The 17223-nt window shown below is 56.1% G+C and overlaps 1 protein-coding gene across 7 annotated transcripts in view; it reads right to left on the reverse strand.

Moving 5' to 3' along the window:
• The window catches only part of ST3GAL4 (ST3 beta-galactoside alpha-2,3-sialyltransferase 4), a 35069-nt gene that overhangs the window by 17097 nt on the left and 749 nt on the right, over positions 1-17223 (reverse strand). For 4 of the 7 annotated variants that reach the window (XM_077756559.1, XM_077756558.1, XM_077756563.1 and 1 more), the window contains exons 2-3: positions 10085-10171; positions 8803-8872 (exon numbers count right to left, since the gene is read on the reverse strand). The exons of 1 other annotated variant lie outside the window; for it this stretch is intronic. In XM_077756559.1, coding sequence (XP_077612685.1) covers positions 8803-8872; positions 10085-10137 — 123 coding nt within the window. In that variant the 5' untranslated portion in view covers positions 10138-10171. The remainder of the gene's footprint in view (positions 1-8802; positions 8873-10084; positions 10172-17223) is intronic. 2 more of the 7 variants (XM_077756562.1, XM_077756564.1) reach the window with 1 other exon arrangement.

Below are 17223 nucleotides of genomic sequence, written 5' to 3' on the forward strand. Positions count from 1 at the left end.
CCAGAGTCATCTCAAAGGGCTCCTCCTCTATGACGTCTTTTCTGACATTTCTAAGCAATTGGTGCTTCTCTTCCCACCAAATATTGTTTCTAACTTGCTTCTGGCACTTGGCAGGTAATATAATCTCATATTATATAATTACTGCTTTTCCTGTCTTGCCCACTATCTTCTGACCTCTGAAATTGGAGACTTGTTTATACCAAGAGTCTATCAGAGTACCTGGATTGCAGAAGATGCTTTATCACATAATATAATTTTATATTATATTATTATGTGCTTCATATCTTGCCCATGAGACTTTGACCTCTGTGGTCTGGGACTTCTCTATATTGTCAGACTCTATTATAGAGTTCAAAATGTAGCAGGTGTTTTGTAAACATCCAACACACACGTAATGAGATTAAATTAATTGCTAAATTAATTGCTAATTAATTGTTAAACTGTATGGTGCATTTACCATGTGGGATATCAAGAGGGTCCCTACCCCATCGCCATTGCTTTGGGGACCAGAGAAGTCACTGTTGTGAGGGGCTGTGTTTAGCAACCCTCTACCCACTAGATGCCAGTAGGAACCCCACTCCCCAGCTGTGATGACCAAATTGTGTCCAGACATTACCAAATATTGAGAACTACTCTGCTAGACACTTTCAGGGGCTGTCCAAGTATGATCTCAACCCTATGAGTTAAACACCATTACGACGTCCATCTCAGAGACAGGGACCCCATGTGCAAGAAGGGTCAGCACCTTGCCCAGGGGTGTAGAGCTAGTGAGGAGAAGGACTGGGATTAAGGCCGCTCAGCTCCGGAGCCCACATGCTTGACCCTCTACTGCCTCAAACACCCTCCTGCGAAGGAAAGGCTCCCTGGACTCCAAGATCCCTGGAATGTCTACCTGCTGCCCTTAGGAGCAAGTAAAGGAAGTCAGCACTCTACCAGATCAAAGTCTTTCAAATGCTTATAGCAGCCACAAGCAGCCTTCCTTGCTCCTTCTCAGGCAGCGTCTTTATGTATAAGACACAGTCTCTATCTGCCACCCACCCCCTCCCCGTAACCCAGGGCCCCTCTGGAAGCTCTCCAGCAGGCCTCCAATGCATACAACTGTATCTGTGGGATTAGCACTGCCTTCCATCTGGACACCAGATTCCCAGGAATGCTGGCTAAGACTGCATTCACTTTCCTGCCACCATATCACACCCGTGGCATGGGACTGAAATCCCTCAGCTAGGCCTCCTGAACTTGTGTGGCTACCCTTCTGAACCTAAGAGCAGATCTGTTCTACATACACCTGCGTATACACACTTCATCTTAGGAATCTGGGGATCACGTTTCCACCTGTCAAAGTGAGTGAATCTCAGTGGTGCCAGCTCGCCTACCACGATTCCTCCTGGATCAGAGTCCTCTGCTAATACTCCAGAGGGGGCTCAAGCTGGACTATGAAGTTTTTTGTTTTTTGTTTTTTATGTCTTTATTTTATTTTGAGAGACAGAGACAGAGAGCGAGCGGGGGAGGGGCAGAGAGAGAGGGAGACACAGAATCCAAAACAGGCTCCAGGCTCTGAGCTGTCAGCACAGAGCCCGACGTGGGGCTCGAACCCACGAACCGTGAGATCATGACCTGAGCCGAAGTCAGACGCTTAACCGACTGCTCCACCCAGGCGCCCCTGGACTATGAAGTTAACGTGACTTAATGCCATTGCTCAGTGAGGCAAGATGACACACACCATTGGGGTTCTGTGGGACTATACCCCACTTTGATCAGTCATTCTTGGGTGCAGATGGCTAACTAAATGCAAGTCTCCAGAACAGATCAGTCACCTACAGCCCTTCTCAGCTCAAAAACCCTCCACGGGCTCCCTGTCTACTCAGACACATGGGTTTGATATCTCTTCTTTGATCTCGTTATTCACCTTCTCTATCTGCCATCGAAAATTCCAGGCACACCCAACATGTCTAGTCCCCCTCTCCTGCTTGTAAAGACTTTGTTGTTGTTTTGTTTGCTGGTGTATCACTAATGTCTAGAATAGTGACTGCCACACACCAGGCTCTCGATACAAATTTGCCGAATTAATAAATGGATCTGTTTGTCAGGGACATCACTGGAGCAAGAGAGGATGAGGCAGCAACAGTGGGTCCGATAGTTGCCTCATCCCCTCCGGCCCAAACCCCCCCGCGAGACGCAGCCCGCAGACTGTGTCCTCTGCCTGTCACTGAACAGCACAGCGTGACCACAGCATGCCCAGTGGGGAGGGAGGTCTGCCTTGGTCCCAGCTCGTGTGAGACAGCACAGAGCTGAGTAACTGACCAGCTGCCTCAAGGCCCAGGGGTGGGCAGACGAGGGTGTCTGTCTGGCCATCCAAGGGTGGAGGGGAAGGGGCCTGTTGACTTCCCACTGAAGCACAGAGGCTCTCTGTTCCCCACTCGTGGGGTCCTCAGGCTGCTCCCCCATCAGACACCCCAACCACCCCAGAGTGCAGCCTCCTGTATAGAAACACCATATCATCCGCTTTGTCAGCTGCCAGTCACAAGACACCACAGGAACCACTTGAAAATCACACTTGTGGTGTCTTTCTGGGTGGGGCAGAGCTTTGAATTCCAGAAAGCTGAAGCTGTGTGACAGGGTAGAGAATCAACGGTACAGACTCACAGCCAGGATTTAAAAAAGGAACAGTCTGGGGTGGCTGTGGACCTGCCCCCATGTTCCCCGGCAGGGGTTTGGAGTGTGTTTCCTTCCCCAGACTTCCCACCCAGGAGCCGATGAATTTGGCCCCAAGATGCCAAGGCTAAAGGCACTGCTGGAGTCGGGGGCTTGAACTCAGCTCACCACCAATCCAGCCAGTGCCGTTCCTCCTCTGGCCTCCAGATTCCTCTTCTGGAAACAGTGGATGGCACCAGCCCTGCCCCATCCCATATGGTGGCCCCCAGCCACATGTGGCTAGGGAGAACTTACAGCGTGGCTGGTTCACACCGAGGTGTGTGGCAAGTGGAAAACTCGCTGTAGGGAAGACACTTGTTGGGATGAGCACTGGGTGTTATACATAGCGGGTGAGTCACTGGCATCTGCTCCTGAAATCATTATTGTACTTTATGCTAACTAGCTTGGATGTAAATTATAAATAAATACATAAATAAATAAAAGTTATACTAACAACAAAACACATATATTGGATTTCAGACTCAGTACCCAAAAAAGTGAGCTATCACCATAAAACAATTGTTATTTTTTTTAATGTTTGTTTATTTTTGAGAGAGAGACAGAGTGTGAGGAGGGGAGGGGCAGAGAGAGAAGAAGACACCAAATCTGAAGCAGGCTCCAGGCTCTGAGCTATCAGCACAGAGCCTGACGCGGGGCTCGAACTCACAAATGGCGAGATCATGACCTGAGCCAAAGTTGTACGTGTAACCGACCGAGCCACCCCAGCACCCCAAAAATTATTTTTAATGATCACACACTGAATTAACAATTTGGCCATATTGGATTAAAATATTAAAATTTATTTTACCTCCTTAGTTTTGCTTTTTAAAAATGTGGTTAACTTAACGTTTTTTAAAAATATATTTAAGTAATCTCTATACGCAACGTGGGGCCTGAACTCAAAACCCTGTGATCAAGAGTCACTTGCCACAGAGCCAGCCAGGCATTGTAACTTAACATCTTTTAAAATTAAAAATAAAATATGTGGCTTGCATTTGTGGTTCCCATTGCTGTTTGTTTGTTTGTTTGTTTGTTTGTTTTGAGAGCGTGGGGGAGGGGCAGGGGGAGAGAGAGAGAGAGAGAGAGAGAACACCAAGCAGGCCCTGACACGGGGCTCGATCTCACGACCTAGGGCTCATGACCTGAGCTGAAATCAAGAGTCAAATGCTCCACCGACTGAGACACCCAGGTGCCTGCCCCCCAGTGCATGTCTACTGGACAGCCCTGTACGAGGTAATCTCTGAGATCCCACTGGAAGCAGTCGTAGAACACATTAAGCTGCACACACTTCCCGCACCCCAGCTCGGGAAGGCTAAATCAGGGCATCGGAGATGCCTCCAGAGGGTCCTGGTCACTCTGACTGACAGCCACAGTGAGCACTGTCCCAAGGTCTCAAGTGTGTCAGAGTTGGGAAGACACCACTCTTCCCCAGCATCCGTTCCCCTCCTCCTGGGCTCTCAGGACTCTGATGTGCAGCCACCGTTCAAGGTGACATTGGCACCTGGCACACCAGCCCATCTCCACTCTGCCCACACCCACCGTCTTCCTGACCCTGGCAACTCGCCCCAGTGCCTGAGCTGAACTGGCCTCAGGGCTATGCCTCGCACACCATACCCTCCCAGGGCCCGCGTGCATGGCCATGTTTGGGTTGGCAATCGGGTCAAGTGGAACTGTCTTGCCAGGACTTTGCTCCTCCTCAGGCCAAGAGCTGTGCCTGGGGGCACTGGCCACTGTGACTGAACCCCGCCCCTGCCCTTAGCATCCCCTAAGCCTTGGTCTCTCAATCTGTAGAATGGCGGCACAGAGCCTCTGCCACAAGTTTCACTGTGCTGGTAAACATGATCCCATAGGAAAGACTCACGGGAAATGCTCAGTGAACAGGAACTAGTAGCCACACTCCTTCTTCACAGGCTGAGTGAAATCCAAAAAGCTGCAACTATGTGGAGTGGGGGGTGGATTAAAACATCATTTTAAAAAAGCTATTTTTCAGTGGGGCGCCTCGGTGGCTCAGTCGGTTACGCATCGGACTCTTGATTTTGGCTCAGGTCATGATCTCAAGGTTCGTGCATTCGAGCCTCGCATTGGGCTCCGCACAGGCGGTGCTGAGCCTGCTTGGGATTCTGTCTCTCCCTCTCTCTCTCTACCTCTCACCTGCTCAGTCGCTCTCAAAATAAATATGGGGGAAAAAACCCTACTATTTTTTTCGGGGTACCTGGCTGGCTCAGTTGGTGGGGCACGCAGCTCTTGATCCCTGGGTTGTACTTAAAAAATAAAAATCTTAAAAAAAAAATAAAAAATGTAAAAAAACACTATTTTTCAGTCAGTCTGTTCTGTGACCAAAGAAATAAACACCGAAACTTCCATGATGCACACATGACTGTCCACTGAGCCAAGAAATCCCTGATGACCCCTGGGCTTCCCCAGCACTTCCTAAACACACCCTCCCCTCCCCAAAGATAAGAATTTTAGCCGGAATGCCCTCTCCGTACCCTGACCCCCATTTGAGACCGGAGGCAGGGCTGAAGATTCACATCTGAGACCTTGGCAAGGGCTGATGGCAGTATAAATGGTGGGAGACCTGGAATCACAAGCCCAGACCTCCGTCCCTGGTTAGGGAGTCTAGGAGTCTCATCGCAGCCCCTAGTCTTGCCTCCTCACCCCGTTTTGTTTCCTTTGTAGCAGTGACACCACACTACTTCCTGTACCTCAAGAAAGCAGGGACTTCTTGTGGCCCACAGTATCTCCGGCACCAAATTTAATACCTGCCGCATGGTAGGTAACTGACAAACACTGAAATGAACAGACGTCTAAATGAATGAGCAAATGAACAGGACAAGTGCAGACAGAAAAGTTTCATCAAATTAAAGTACCCCAGACTCTTATTTTGCAAAGACCTGAGCACACAAGGCAGCAGGGGCTTGCTGGAAGCTCGGCTCAGGAAAGGTGAGATGCACCAAGCTTCACAACGCATGCGGCTGGGCTCACAAACGTACCCTTATCACCAAGAAGGTGTGGTTTCTGCACCATCTTTGACTCCCCTTAATCACTACCAGCTCCAGGGCTATTGGACCACATGATGAGCCGATGCCAACCAACAGACCTAGTGAGGTCCCGGGAGAGCCTGACAATGCCCTATTACCTCACGTCCTCTTTATTTGCTCCCCAAGAGGGCCGGCCTGGGCTAAAGCCCTGGCCACCCCTCCCCAGACCTCAAAGGACCTTTGGCATCCTGGAGGCAGAGGGGAGGGGTCCGGACACAAAGCTGAGGTCTGATCCTGCCTCTGCAGTCACAGGCCGGGCAGATACAAGCTCCTGTATCTCTCAGGGCCTCAGATTCCTCATCTGTGAAATGCAAGTCACAAAAGCAAGTTCTGGGAGGTGTGGGAGCCCTGAAAGCCACCCTGAGATCAAAAGCCAGAAGCCTTAGTTCGGGCGAGGTCGACACCAAGGCAGGGGTCCACAGCCGCAACCATGCTTCCCCCATCTATGGGACAAGCTGCTTGGACACATGCAGCTGCTCGGGGAGAGGGGGAGGGGCACTGCCACCCAGGCTCTGCCCTGCATGAAGCCCAGGTCCCGGGTACTGGCCAGAGGAGGAGGTACACTGCTGCCAGGTGAGGAGCATGGGGTAGGAGAGAGGGAGCAGGCCTCACTACAGAAGCCACTCTCTCTCTTTGGGCACAGCATGTCCTAGAGAAGGTGCCCAGGACCCAGATTAGTCCCATCCCAAAGGCATAGACATGGGCCCCCTCCCCCGAGCAGTGCCCCCTTTCCATAGCAGTTCCAGAAGCAATACGCTCCTCACTTAGTTCCAGAGTATTTTTCCCTCTGCTGGTTGTCCCCTGTCTAAGGCAGGTGCTCCCAAAGTCCCCAGGCAGCGACAGTGCAGGGCAATGAAGAAAATTCCAGCTCTTGCCCAAGAACGGTGGCTATCAGCACGGCTGCTTGGGAGCATCTGGACATAGCAAGGAAACTGCTCTCCCCTGTCTATGCAAGCTGCCCTGCAATGGTGGTTCTGGAACACCGAGGTTTCAGGAGATCAGCAGTGGGAGGACCCAAGAACCCACTCCCAAATTCCTATTAGGAGTCCATGCGAGTTAGGGGGGCTGAGGGTGGGGTTAGGGAAAACAGGGAAGTGCTGTGTGGCAACCTTGCATCTAGGGCGTACCACCTGGGGCGGGGGCTCTAACTGAGAAATGAAACCCTGAAGAAGGAAGAGCAACACCCCGTTTCCTGCAGTGGCTGTCCCCTGGGCAGAGCGAAGACAGTAAAACAGGCTCTTTCAAGGTGGTTTCACATCAATTGAGATTTTCAATGAGCTGACTCTCCTCCAAGTAAAAGGTTAAAGAGGAGCTGAGGGGGAGAGGCGGCTAGCATTCTAGGTGCTGCTGGGGAAGCTGTGGACCTTCCAGGGTAAGCAATGGTCCCACAGGGCAGAGGCCAGCACAGAGCAGGTGGGAATGCTGGCCGGAGGGCTGGTTGATGCTCAGGTTATCAAAGATGACTCAGGGCCACCTCTGCCCCTGGGCTCCCTGACGGGGGACGTCCAGCAAATCTGTCTGAGTGCTCACGGCCCCATCCACCACCCAGAGCCAAGAGGCACTAAGAAGACACGCTGAAGCCCTTCTCAAGGCCACCCTGCGCCGGTCCGTTCAGACCCTCCTGCGCCAAACACCTCCAAAGGCATCTCTGTGCAAAAGCACACTGATCTCTGCTCAAACTCAGGCACACCCCCAAACCTACCCTGGAAACACACAGGAATGTAGTGACCCCTACACAGGCATGCACACACCCCTCATTCCTTCTCCTTCCCTGCGCACCCCACCCTACCCACCCCCAACATACAGCTTCTGAGGTCTGCTGGGCCCCCTCTGCCAGGGCGCTCTCCTCTCCCATCCTGCGGCCAAGGCCACAGGGCTTCACCTGCAGCTCCCGCTCCAGCCCAGTTTGTTTGTCAGCCTGCGGGTCCCTGGAGCTATCAGCCAGGGAGCACCGGGCTTCGAGAGGAGCAGGGAGTGGCTAAGCCAGTCCTCTGGGGATCTCTTCCCCTCTGAAAGTTGGGTAAAGAGAAACTCGGGGCTCCTGGCCCTCGGCCTGGCCAAGCTCAGCTGCCAGCAAAAAAGCTCCCCTCCGGTTATGCTCAGAGGTGCTTGGGGAGGTGGGCTGGGGGGTGGGGGGGGCCGCAGGAAAGTGAATGGAAGGAAGATACCCAGCCTCAGAGTGATGTCCTCAATGGGGCTGGGAAGCATCCCAAGGCAGCCAGGGACCTCAGTCACACACAGGGCAGAGGCCACTGTCCCGATGGAGGACACCCCAGTCTAGTGCTCACTCACCATCCTCCGGGCCTGGCCTCTTTGCCGCGGCACCTAACCCTGTGACGCGCCATCCTCCAGGCCCACCCACTCACCCACCCACAAATCGGGAACCACCTAGGCCCTCTGCTACCTATCCCCCTTCCCCACTCATATCCTTCGGGCTCAAACCCTGAGGCATTAGCAATTTCAGGAGCATCCCAGCACCCAGACCTGGGGGAGATGGTGGGAGGCAAGACACAGGGTGGTCAGGGCCTGGGGACGGAGCGATTCCAGAGCCTAGGGCTTGTTCAGTATGTTTGGACCTCGCCCACACCACTTCTCCACGGAGTTATAGCTCCATTTCTATAGGATACCTCCAGGGTAGACACCCTAAATCCAACTGAGGGAGGTGCTAGGGGTCAAGCCAAGTGCCAGAACTGGGAAAACCTGGGGCCTTGCCAGCAGCTCCTCCCCCAACCCTTTTAGGAGTCACAGGTTGTTTTCAGGTTAGAGGAATACAGCCCTGTTAATAATCCATTGTAGCCTGGGGACAAGCACTATCCTTAGAACCAAATGGAATCCAGAGGCTCTTTTCAAGGAAGCCCGGTGCCAGAGAAGGACTGGGGGAAACTGAGGCATGGGGAAGACGAAGACCCTGAGAAAACCCAAGAGACCACGCCGTCACCGGGGCCCTGGCCCCACCGATCCCCCTGCCCTCTGCCCAGTGTTTGCTCCTGCCTAGGAGCTAGCAGGATCAGGGCCCTGGGACAAGGTACCTCCCACCCCCAAGAGCACCCCCAAAGCCGGGCCAGCTCACCTGGCCTTCCCGGCCTGTCAGTCCAGCTGTTCCGGAAAGAGAACATTTTCTTCCCACTCTATTTGGACAGCTGTAGGGACAGTGATGGCGAGAAGAGAAGGTCTGATTACTGAGGGAGAGGGCAGTGCAGGGACAGGGCCACAGGGCCTCTGACCGGGTGGCCAGAGGGTTCTGGAGCTGGGGGGCAGTCCCGGGTGGGAGGCTGGGCAAGGGACCTAGGTGCGGCCTTCAGCAGCCCAACGGGGTCCAGGGAATGGCTGCCATTCCGAGAGTAGCAAGAGGGGTTTCTAGAGCCAGGCCTGGGACCTCGAGTCCTGAACAGAGAAGCCCCAGAGCAAGGGAGGAGAACTGCTCCCTACTTTATGGAAAACGTTCAGCTACAGGGTGGGGCTAAGGATGGCCCTCCCGGCCAGCCCAGCCCCAAATCCTTCTTCCCCGGCAGATCCCCAGCCCCCTCCTCAGCAGATCCCGGGCTGGTGGGTGGGGCTCAAGGAGGGGAAGACATGGCAGCTACAGGGGCAAAGTCAGAAGACAGAGAAATCCAGCTCCTTCCCAATCAGGCGGCAGGAAGTAGAACTGTCGGGTAAGGCACACACTTTTCCTCCTCTCTCTTCTTCCCGTCTCTCGTCTCTCTCTCACTCTCCTCCCCCTCCTCCCAGACCCTGTCCCCTTTCCCCAGCCATCCAGTCCTGGTGTCTCCGGTCCCCATCTCCACCTCCTCCCGCCTGTCTCCCCCCTCCCGCCCCCCACCCTCGGGTTATGTAAGGGGCCTGAGAACAACACAGAGGGAGCCTTGTCGTCAAACCAAATCCATACGGAGCCGGAATCGGCCAACGCAGCTGTTCCCCATTCCCTCCGCCTTGGCAGAGTTGAGACACTGGGCAGGAAGCCCCCACACGCCTCCCATTTTGGGAGGTGGGGGGCAAACGCTGGCCCCAGGGCCCCCGGGCAGCTAGACGGGTGGCCGGAGATCAGTCGTCGTTGCGTGGGGCCACAGCAGGGGGCCAGCCGGCCCCCAGGACAGAAGGGAGCCCCAGTGCAAAGCCAGAGCTGCACAGACCGCAGAGAGGAGAGCTCCAGGCTAGAAGCAGGCCTGGACAGTGACAGGCCTGGAAGGCGGTGGGGGGAGGGTACAGACTCACGCAGGCCCACCTGTGTTCCTGTCCACACACGGAGGCACGCCTAGGCTCTCTCCCTCCGAAACAACCTGCGGACACACTTACAGCATGCGCGCACACACATACACACATCGACCCAAGCACCACACTCCGTGTATGCTCACCTGGAAGGTGTCTGAACGGAAATCCCTTCCCTGCTCTGGCCAGCCTCCTCCATCCCAGCAGGTACCTCTGGAGAAAGAGCTGGAGCTCTGGAGAGAGGAGGGCAGAGGGCAGGAGTCAGAAGCCACAGAGCTCCACCGGCCAGCTCTTCTTTGGTGACCCTCAGGCTCTAGGACAAGGTCCCACCTTCCTGCCCAGGACGATGTCCAGGAAGGTGGGGGCAGGGAGCTGAGTTTCAGTTTACTTTGAGTTTACGTCCCTTCACCAAGCCCAGGGGCTGCAAGAGCCATCGCGCTAGAAAATGCTGGAGGTGCCAAGAACAGCAGGCACTCATGAGCCTCAACGGCCCAGCAGGGCACCTCCCCGGCCACCGGAAGTCTGGCTGCCATCATCCGGACAACTTGGATGGGGAGGCAAGGGGGGTGAGGACCACGGGGGAAAGAACAGAGGTCAGACGCTAAGGGAGAGGGAGGTAAAGGGAAGAAAGGGAGGCAGAAGAGGATCAGCAAAAGAAATAAAAAGAGGAACAGGACCAAGGAGTGGACCAGAGGCGGGGGGAGGGGGAGAGCGAGAAGGGCCCAACAGCCGGGGAGGACGGGCTCCCCCCTCCCTGAACACACTCTCCCCACACAGGCCTTTGCTAAGCCCCTTGGAGGACAGAGCCAGCCCCGGAGAAGCAGGATGCGAGTGGACATTTCCAGGGGTGTCCCAGCCCACCAGCTCCCCCATGAGCCATGCCCCAGGGGCTTCAGCCGCCCCAGCCCCGGGTCTTTAGGGCCTGGAGAACATATGGCCTGAATAACGTCAGGACCTCAGAGAAAGGGATGAGACGGGGCAGCGGGGGTGGACGGAGGGGCAGAGAGACCCAGGGGCACTGCTGAGACAGTCCCTGCCTGTCGGGAGACACAGTCTGTGACCTTGAACAGCAAGTTACTAAAACAACAACAACAACAACAACGATAAAAAAAAAACCCAGCAAGTTACTTTTTTCAGTCTCTGTAATTAAACAATTACTGAGAGGTTACCAAGGGCTGGGGACACCACGGGTGTCAATCACGGGTCCTGCCCTGCGGTGACCTCTGAGGTCTCGCCCAACTCGCTTACCTCACTGTAAACAAGTCTGTGCCTTGCAAACTTGTGAGGCTGAACAGATACTATTAGCCCAATTAACAGATGTGCTGATGGAGAACTAATAGCCACCAAGGCTCTGCCTGAGGTCACAGACCTGCGAGTAGACAGAGAGGAGACAAAGGATGCCATCAGCAGTGGCTCCTGCCCCCCGCTGCTGGGCCAGCAGTCACACACTCCTCAGTGCCTGGTTCCAGTGTTCCGGAACCCCGGAAATCGCACACGAGCCAGCATGCACAGAGTACTAGCTTCCATGCGCTGCGATGTCATTGCAAATGCTCTCTCGTTCAGAAGTGTGAGCTCCTCAGGGGAAACCAAGGCTCTGTGTCGGGCCCAAGGCTGGGCAGCCGGGAAAGGAGACGAGCTGTGGTGCCTCTACCACACCCTCTGGAGCACGGCTCTCCCCCCACACCTGTCCCTGCACGACGGGGCCAGCGTGGGGCCCGAGGGGTGCAGGCGAGCAGGTGGAAGTGGCAGTGCGCTGGCGGGGTGGTGCTCCGAGAGCAGAGCCTCGGGCTGGGTGCTGATGGACACTTGCAATTTAGGAAGACGGCTATCAATGGCACCCAGGCCATCTTGGGGGGCGGCCGGAGCAAAGGCCAGGAGGTAGGAACACACGTGGCATGCTCCCGGGAAAATAAAAAGTCTTAATGCAGCCGGATGGGGGTTTTCAAATAAAATTCTTTAAAGCCAAGAAGCCCTCTGTCCCACTTTCAAATGGAATTTTATGTGGAAACCCAGTGTGTAGAATGAATAGTAGTTGTTTGGGTAGAAGCAAGAACAGGGGCGAACGGCTCCTCCCAAGGGGAACTGAGAGAGGCTCCACCCCCAGGGGCACCTCTTCTGGGGCCCAGAAGGGGGAGGAGGACTGAGGTGGGGACAGAAGGGGAGGTTAGGGCCAGTGTGTGCAAGGCCCTAAAGTTTGGGCTGAGGAGGGGAGGCAGGAACAGGGAGGGGACCCACTGAGCCTGAAGCCTGCCCATCCCTACCCGGGCATCCTGCTTGCCTCTCGGGTGCCTGGAGAAACCCCCGGGGCAGGGGCGGACCCCAGGCTGCCAGGCCAGGCCCTTCCCCGATAGACAGCTAGCTCACCTGTCAGCTCACTGCCTTTGCCCCGGGGAAAAGGAGGAAAGAAAACAGGAAGACCGTGAAGACAGAGTCAGAAAACCCAAGCTATGTCTTCCATTCATTTATCAAACAAATATTTACCGAGCACTTGATATTTGTTAGACATCATTGCAGGCATAAAGAATACAGCCGTGAACAAGACAGACAGGCTCCAGGAGTTTACACTAAAACCTAAAATCTCAGGGAGGAAAATGCCTTAAAAGTTTTCAGATCCGCTCTGCACCACCAACGTTCCCCTCCGGTGCCTGCGTCTCCTTTGTACTGTCCCCCTCAAGGTCACCAGTCGACATGTGCACATCTTCCACAACAGGGCACCTGCCCCCTCCACAGGCAGAAGCCTGCTCCCGAAGCCTCCAGACGGCCACACTGAGGACCCCGCTAGTGTCCACCCCCCACCAACCCAGCCTAGGCAGAGCCTGAGGCAAGGGAAGCAAGAGAGCATCAAATGCACTGTTAGAATGTGCGGGTTTTATTTTATATCAACACAAAATAGAAGGATTCATTGCGAGTTCCGCTGATTCTGAGCCAACAGCCTGGGACCACGGGAAACGAGTCGGCTCCATTCTCACCGGCCCAGAGCTCCCAGCTCCCTCGGCCTCTGGCCTCTGCCACCGTGACTGCCCTGTACTCTTCCCTCCTGGGATTCCCCCAGCAGTGGTCCCCAAATCATGCTCTCACCAGTGCCCCCTCCTCTCCTCCCGTCCCTGCCACCCAGGCCTCCCTCCTCCTGACCTGTGCAACCTGCAAGGGGCAGAGGTGCTGTGGAAGCTGTAGGGCAGAAGGGAGGCTCACCACTAGGACCTGTCCAGGCGGGATCCAGGCCAGTGTGGGTGTCCAGCAAGGGCCCTGGAGCAAGGGTGCTCCTGCCCGCCCCTCCCCCCAGCCCCAGAGCAGCCACCTTGGCCCAGATCCCCCTGCTCAGCCCTGTAGGGCCCCTCCCCATCTCCACGTGTCGCCCTTGCAGCCCTGTGGGCAGCAGCCGGGGAGCCGCTGCATTTCCAGAGGAATAGGAGCCGGCGGGCAGGCCAGATGGAAGCAATTACAGGGGGAAAGCGGGAGAGGTGGGGGCTAGGAGGGGCTGGGAGGGCCAGCCACGGGAAGGGAGGCCTGGGAGGGAGAGAGGCCAGCCCTGCCCTGCCGGACCACAGGGGGCGGACGAGCAAAGTGCCTGCACTCACAGGAAGGGGGCCACGATGGGCAAAATGGGGAGGGCAAGTCGGATCAGCACACAGAGCTCTGGGCTGGGAATCTGGAGGCGGAGGTGGTGGTCAGCCTTAGGCAGACACACACACACACACACACACACACACACACACACACACACCGTGGCACTGAGCCAAGCCCTTCACACCTCTGGGCCTCTTCAGAGATCACAGGAAAGGAGGAAAGGAGCTTGGGGGTGCAGCAGTGCCGGACTCAAATGGAAAGTGCAGGTTTCCCAAACAGGCCTAGATACAACCCCCGCTCGGCTGCTCCCGAGCAGTGTGACCGTGGCCATGCAGTTCACTCGTCCCGAGCCTCCGTTTCTTCATTTACAAATGGGCTAAGAGAAAGGGTTGTGTGAGGCTTACCTGAAGTGACATAAATAAGTGTATAGCACACCTTTTTATTTTCTTGTAAGTTTATTGGGCCAGGCTTCTAATAAGTACTTCACTGATAAACGGTAACTACTTTTATTATTTGCTAAGTCTTTTTTATTCTAAGGAGCTGTTACAGAGCCTGCATGGGCAAACAGCGGGCATGGCCGGGTGCACTGCCGCAGCCCCCTGGATCCCACGCCCCGGAGGAGGGTGTGGATGGAAGGCAGGAACAGCAGCACGCGGCCCGGCACTCCACAAAGCGGTCCCCGTCCTCTCCGGCCGCCACCATCCTCCCCACCCCACAAAGGAAAGCAAGGGCCTGGAGCCTGAGCCACTGGGCTGGGCTTCCGAGGGAAGCTCCAGGCCGGAGGAAGGGATTCTCCTAGAAATGCTCCTTCTGGACTTCCACAGCTAGGCCTTCTCCAGCTCGAGGCCTGGAGACACACCTTGGACTTCACCAGGCCCGCACCTCCCCTCAGCCCCAGCAGCAGCACCTCCTCCCTGTCTGGGCCAAGGCAGGGCCTGGAGCAGTCACGTCACCTCTCTCCACGGCAGCTCCGCAGGGGCAGCCTGTATGTCTCCTGGCCCCAGGCAAGGGGCCGGACCGGAGGAAAACCTACAGTTCTGGACACTGAGTGGCCCTCACACCCTGAAAAGCAAGCGACCCCACAAACCCGTTTGGCAGAGTTCAGCCCCTGCTGGGCCCGGGGTGGGGGCACCCACCAGGAGCCAGGGCACCTGGCTGGGGCCCAGGCGACACAAACTGCCACAATGAACTTGCTGCTACATTCGACCACTTCCTCCATCTGTAGCACAAATAGTGTCACCCAACACACAGGGAATATGGTAGAGGTCAGGGGTGATTCTGAGGCCAGGGGTGGCCAACAGCCTACCCAGGGTCCCTCGAACATGCACATGCAGAAGTGCCCAGCACTCTGGGAAGGGGGCAACCAAGGACATATGGGGACAAATGACTACAGCCTCCAAAACCTGCCTTGAGAAGGAAGGAGGACCCTGGGGGAGAGGAAAACAGCAGCTGCTGCACAGGGGAAACGTCTAACCAGGGGGCAGCTAAGGAATCGGCAGGGAGAGAGCAAGTGGCCCTCATTTCCTGGGCGCCTCCCCTCACTCACTACCTGGGTCCAGGGTCCCTTCAGGGTCCAGGGTCCCTCTCCAGGGGCTCAGGAGCTCAGCTGGGTTCTGGTGCCAGCCTTGATCTCAACCTGTAGACCTGGCCTTCAGGTTCTGGAATGTTCTGTGACACTGATCTGAAGGGTCCTATTCAGGAGGCCGGAGCGCTCCCTCTCCTGTGGCCTGGAACCATTTTGTATTATTCTAAGATACAGCGACCCCTTCGTCAAGACAGAGGGTATAAACCTTTGAGCCATTTTGAGCGGAGGAATTCATAGCCCCACTGGGGCAGCCTCTCTGAGGCGAGACCCAGAGAATGTGCCCAGACAGGGTCCGAGGGGGCACCCAACTCAGGGCCGAGGCCAGGCGAGGGTGGGGTCACCACAGGATGAGCACAGGTTAAGCTGGAACAGAGAAAGGGGGTCAGGCTTCTCTGCTCCTGCTGGTCAGGGTGGTGGTGGTGGTGGTGGTGGTGGTGGTGGTGGTGNAGGATCAGATTCTTGGTTCTACCCAGAAAACTGGATCTGAAACAGGCCGAGAGGGTTGAGGGGACCAAAAACTCTGTTTCTGAGGAGTGGGAAGTGAATCACTGCTTTGGGTAGAGAAGGAGGTGAGGGAGGAGAGGGAAGGCAGCTCAGAAGACACGGCCGGCCTCCACGGCCAGGGTCTCTGTGCACAGAAACGAGGGGTCCCCTGTTGTCTTGAGCAGTAACCCGCACCTGAGCTACAGATGCCCTCTTAGACCATGGTCCAAGCAGATGACTCTTCCTTTCCCTTCCTGAATTCTTTCAGCTGTGCTCCCCTCCTAACCCCTCAACGTGGACTGGTGGAGGGAGGACTGGCCCCAACTCCTGGCTCTCCGATGACTGCTTGATGAAACCCAGGACCCACGGGACAGCCTGAGATCTCCCACTCAGTGCAATGACACTGAGGTCAGTGCACAGAGAGCGCTCGGAGTGGAGATAGGAGCAGAGCAAGGTCAGAGGGTATGCCCAGACCAGCTCCCAGCAAAGAGAAAAAGCCCCCATGAGGTAGTTTCCAGGCCCCAATAGCTGGTGCCTCCCAGGCAACCTCTCTGGAACTTTGGGGCAGCTTTGAAGAGTAAGAGTGTGGCAGAAACATCACTAACAGCACTTACACACCTCTTTCGCTGTGCGGGGACCTTTCAGAGCACTTAGCACGTATCGACACATTTAAAATCGCCCTGGCAAATGCCAGGGCCAGGGCCTGGCAGAGCTAGTGGCAGCACACGGCTTAGGAGAGAGCGACATTGGTCTGTGCCTCTTAGGACACCCCAGCCCCTACCAGGCCCGGTCCCAAGGTTCTACAAAGGATAAGTCAGCCTGAACTTGGCTCCACGCTGTGCCTCCCTCCAGCGGTGGAAAGTACAGGCTTCCCTGAGAAGCCTGTGGGGGTGCCAGCCTGTGGGTGGCCATGAGGTCAGACAAGCACAGCTGAGCACCTGGATGCTGCCTACACGCCCCCTCCCCCGGCCTTCCGGCAGGGGCCCCCTAAGCCAGGCCCCCAGGACCTGTGAAGCAGCAGCAGCACCTCAGGCCTCAGATGGCCCAGACAGAGCTTCCCCCCCAAGACTGGAAATGGAGGGGGCAGTACCGGCAGACATGTTGGCAACTCTGGGCCGGCCAGGAGGTCCCTGCCAGCACCAGTCCCAGGGAGGCACCCAGGGCAGACAGCTGAGCCCAGGGTTCCTGTCGCAGGTATACCCCACCCTCACCCCAAACCCACCCCCTTCCCACTGCCCATCACCCAGGCAGCTCTTAGGCCCAAAGGCCCCCACAAGGGACCTGGTATTCTGGGCACCACCAGCCTGCAGTGAGCAAACCCCACCTTCGGGCTCTGCTTGGCGACCTTGCGAGTCCTGTCCACAGATGGACCCTGCAAAGCCTGTCACCTCTAGCAAAGCCAGCCCCCGGATCTCCTGGACTCGATGGGGGCAGTTGTGCGAGAAACCCTGGCTCAGAAGATGCTGAAGGTGGGGACGCCTCTTCAGCCCGGGCGCAGGGGTGGGGGCTAGAAACTTTCCGGAGAAGAGGACCAGCCCCGTTTGCTCACTCCGAGGGAGAGAGGAGCACCGGCTTCCCGCGAAAATCCGGTCCAGAGAAAGGGATCCCGGGGCTGTGGCCGCCCCACCCCCGCCGGCCCAGCGCTGCGCC

This window comes from Crocuta crocuta, unplaced genomic scaffold, assembly GCF_008692635.1.
Source record: "Crocuta crocuta isolate KB4526 unplaced genomic scaffold, BGI_CrCroc_1.0 scaffold172, whole genome shotgun sequence".
Classification (NCBI taxonomy): domain Eukaryota; kingdom Metazoa; phylum Chordata; class Mammalia; order Carnivora; family Hyaenidae; genus Crocuta; species Crocuta crocuta.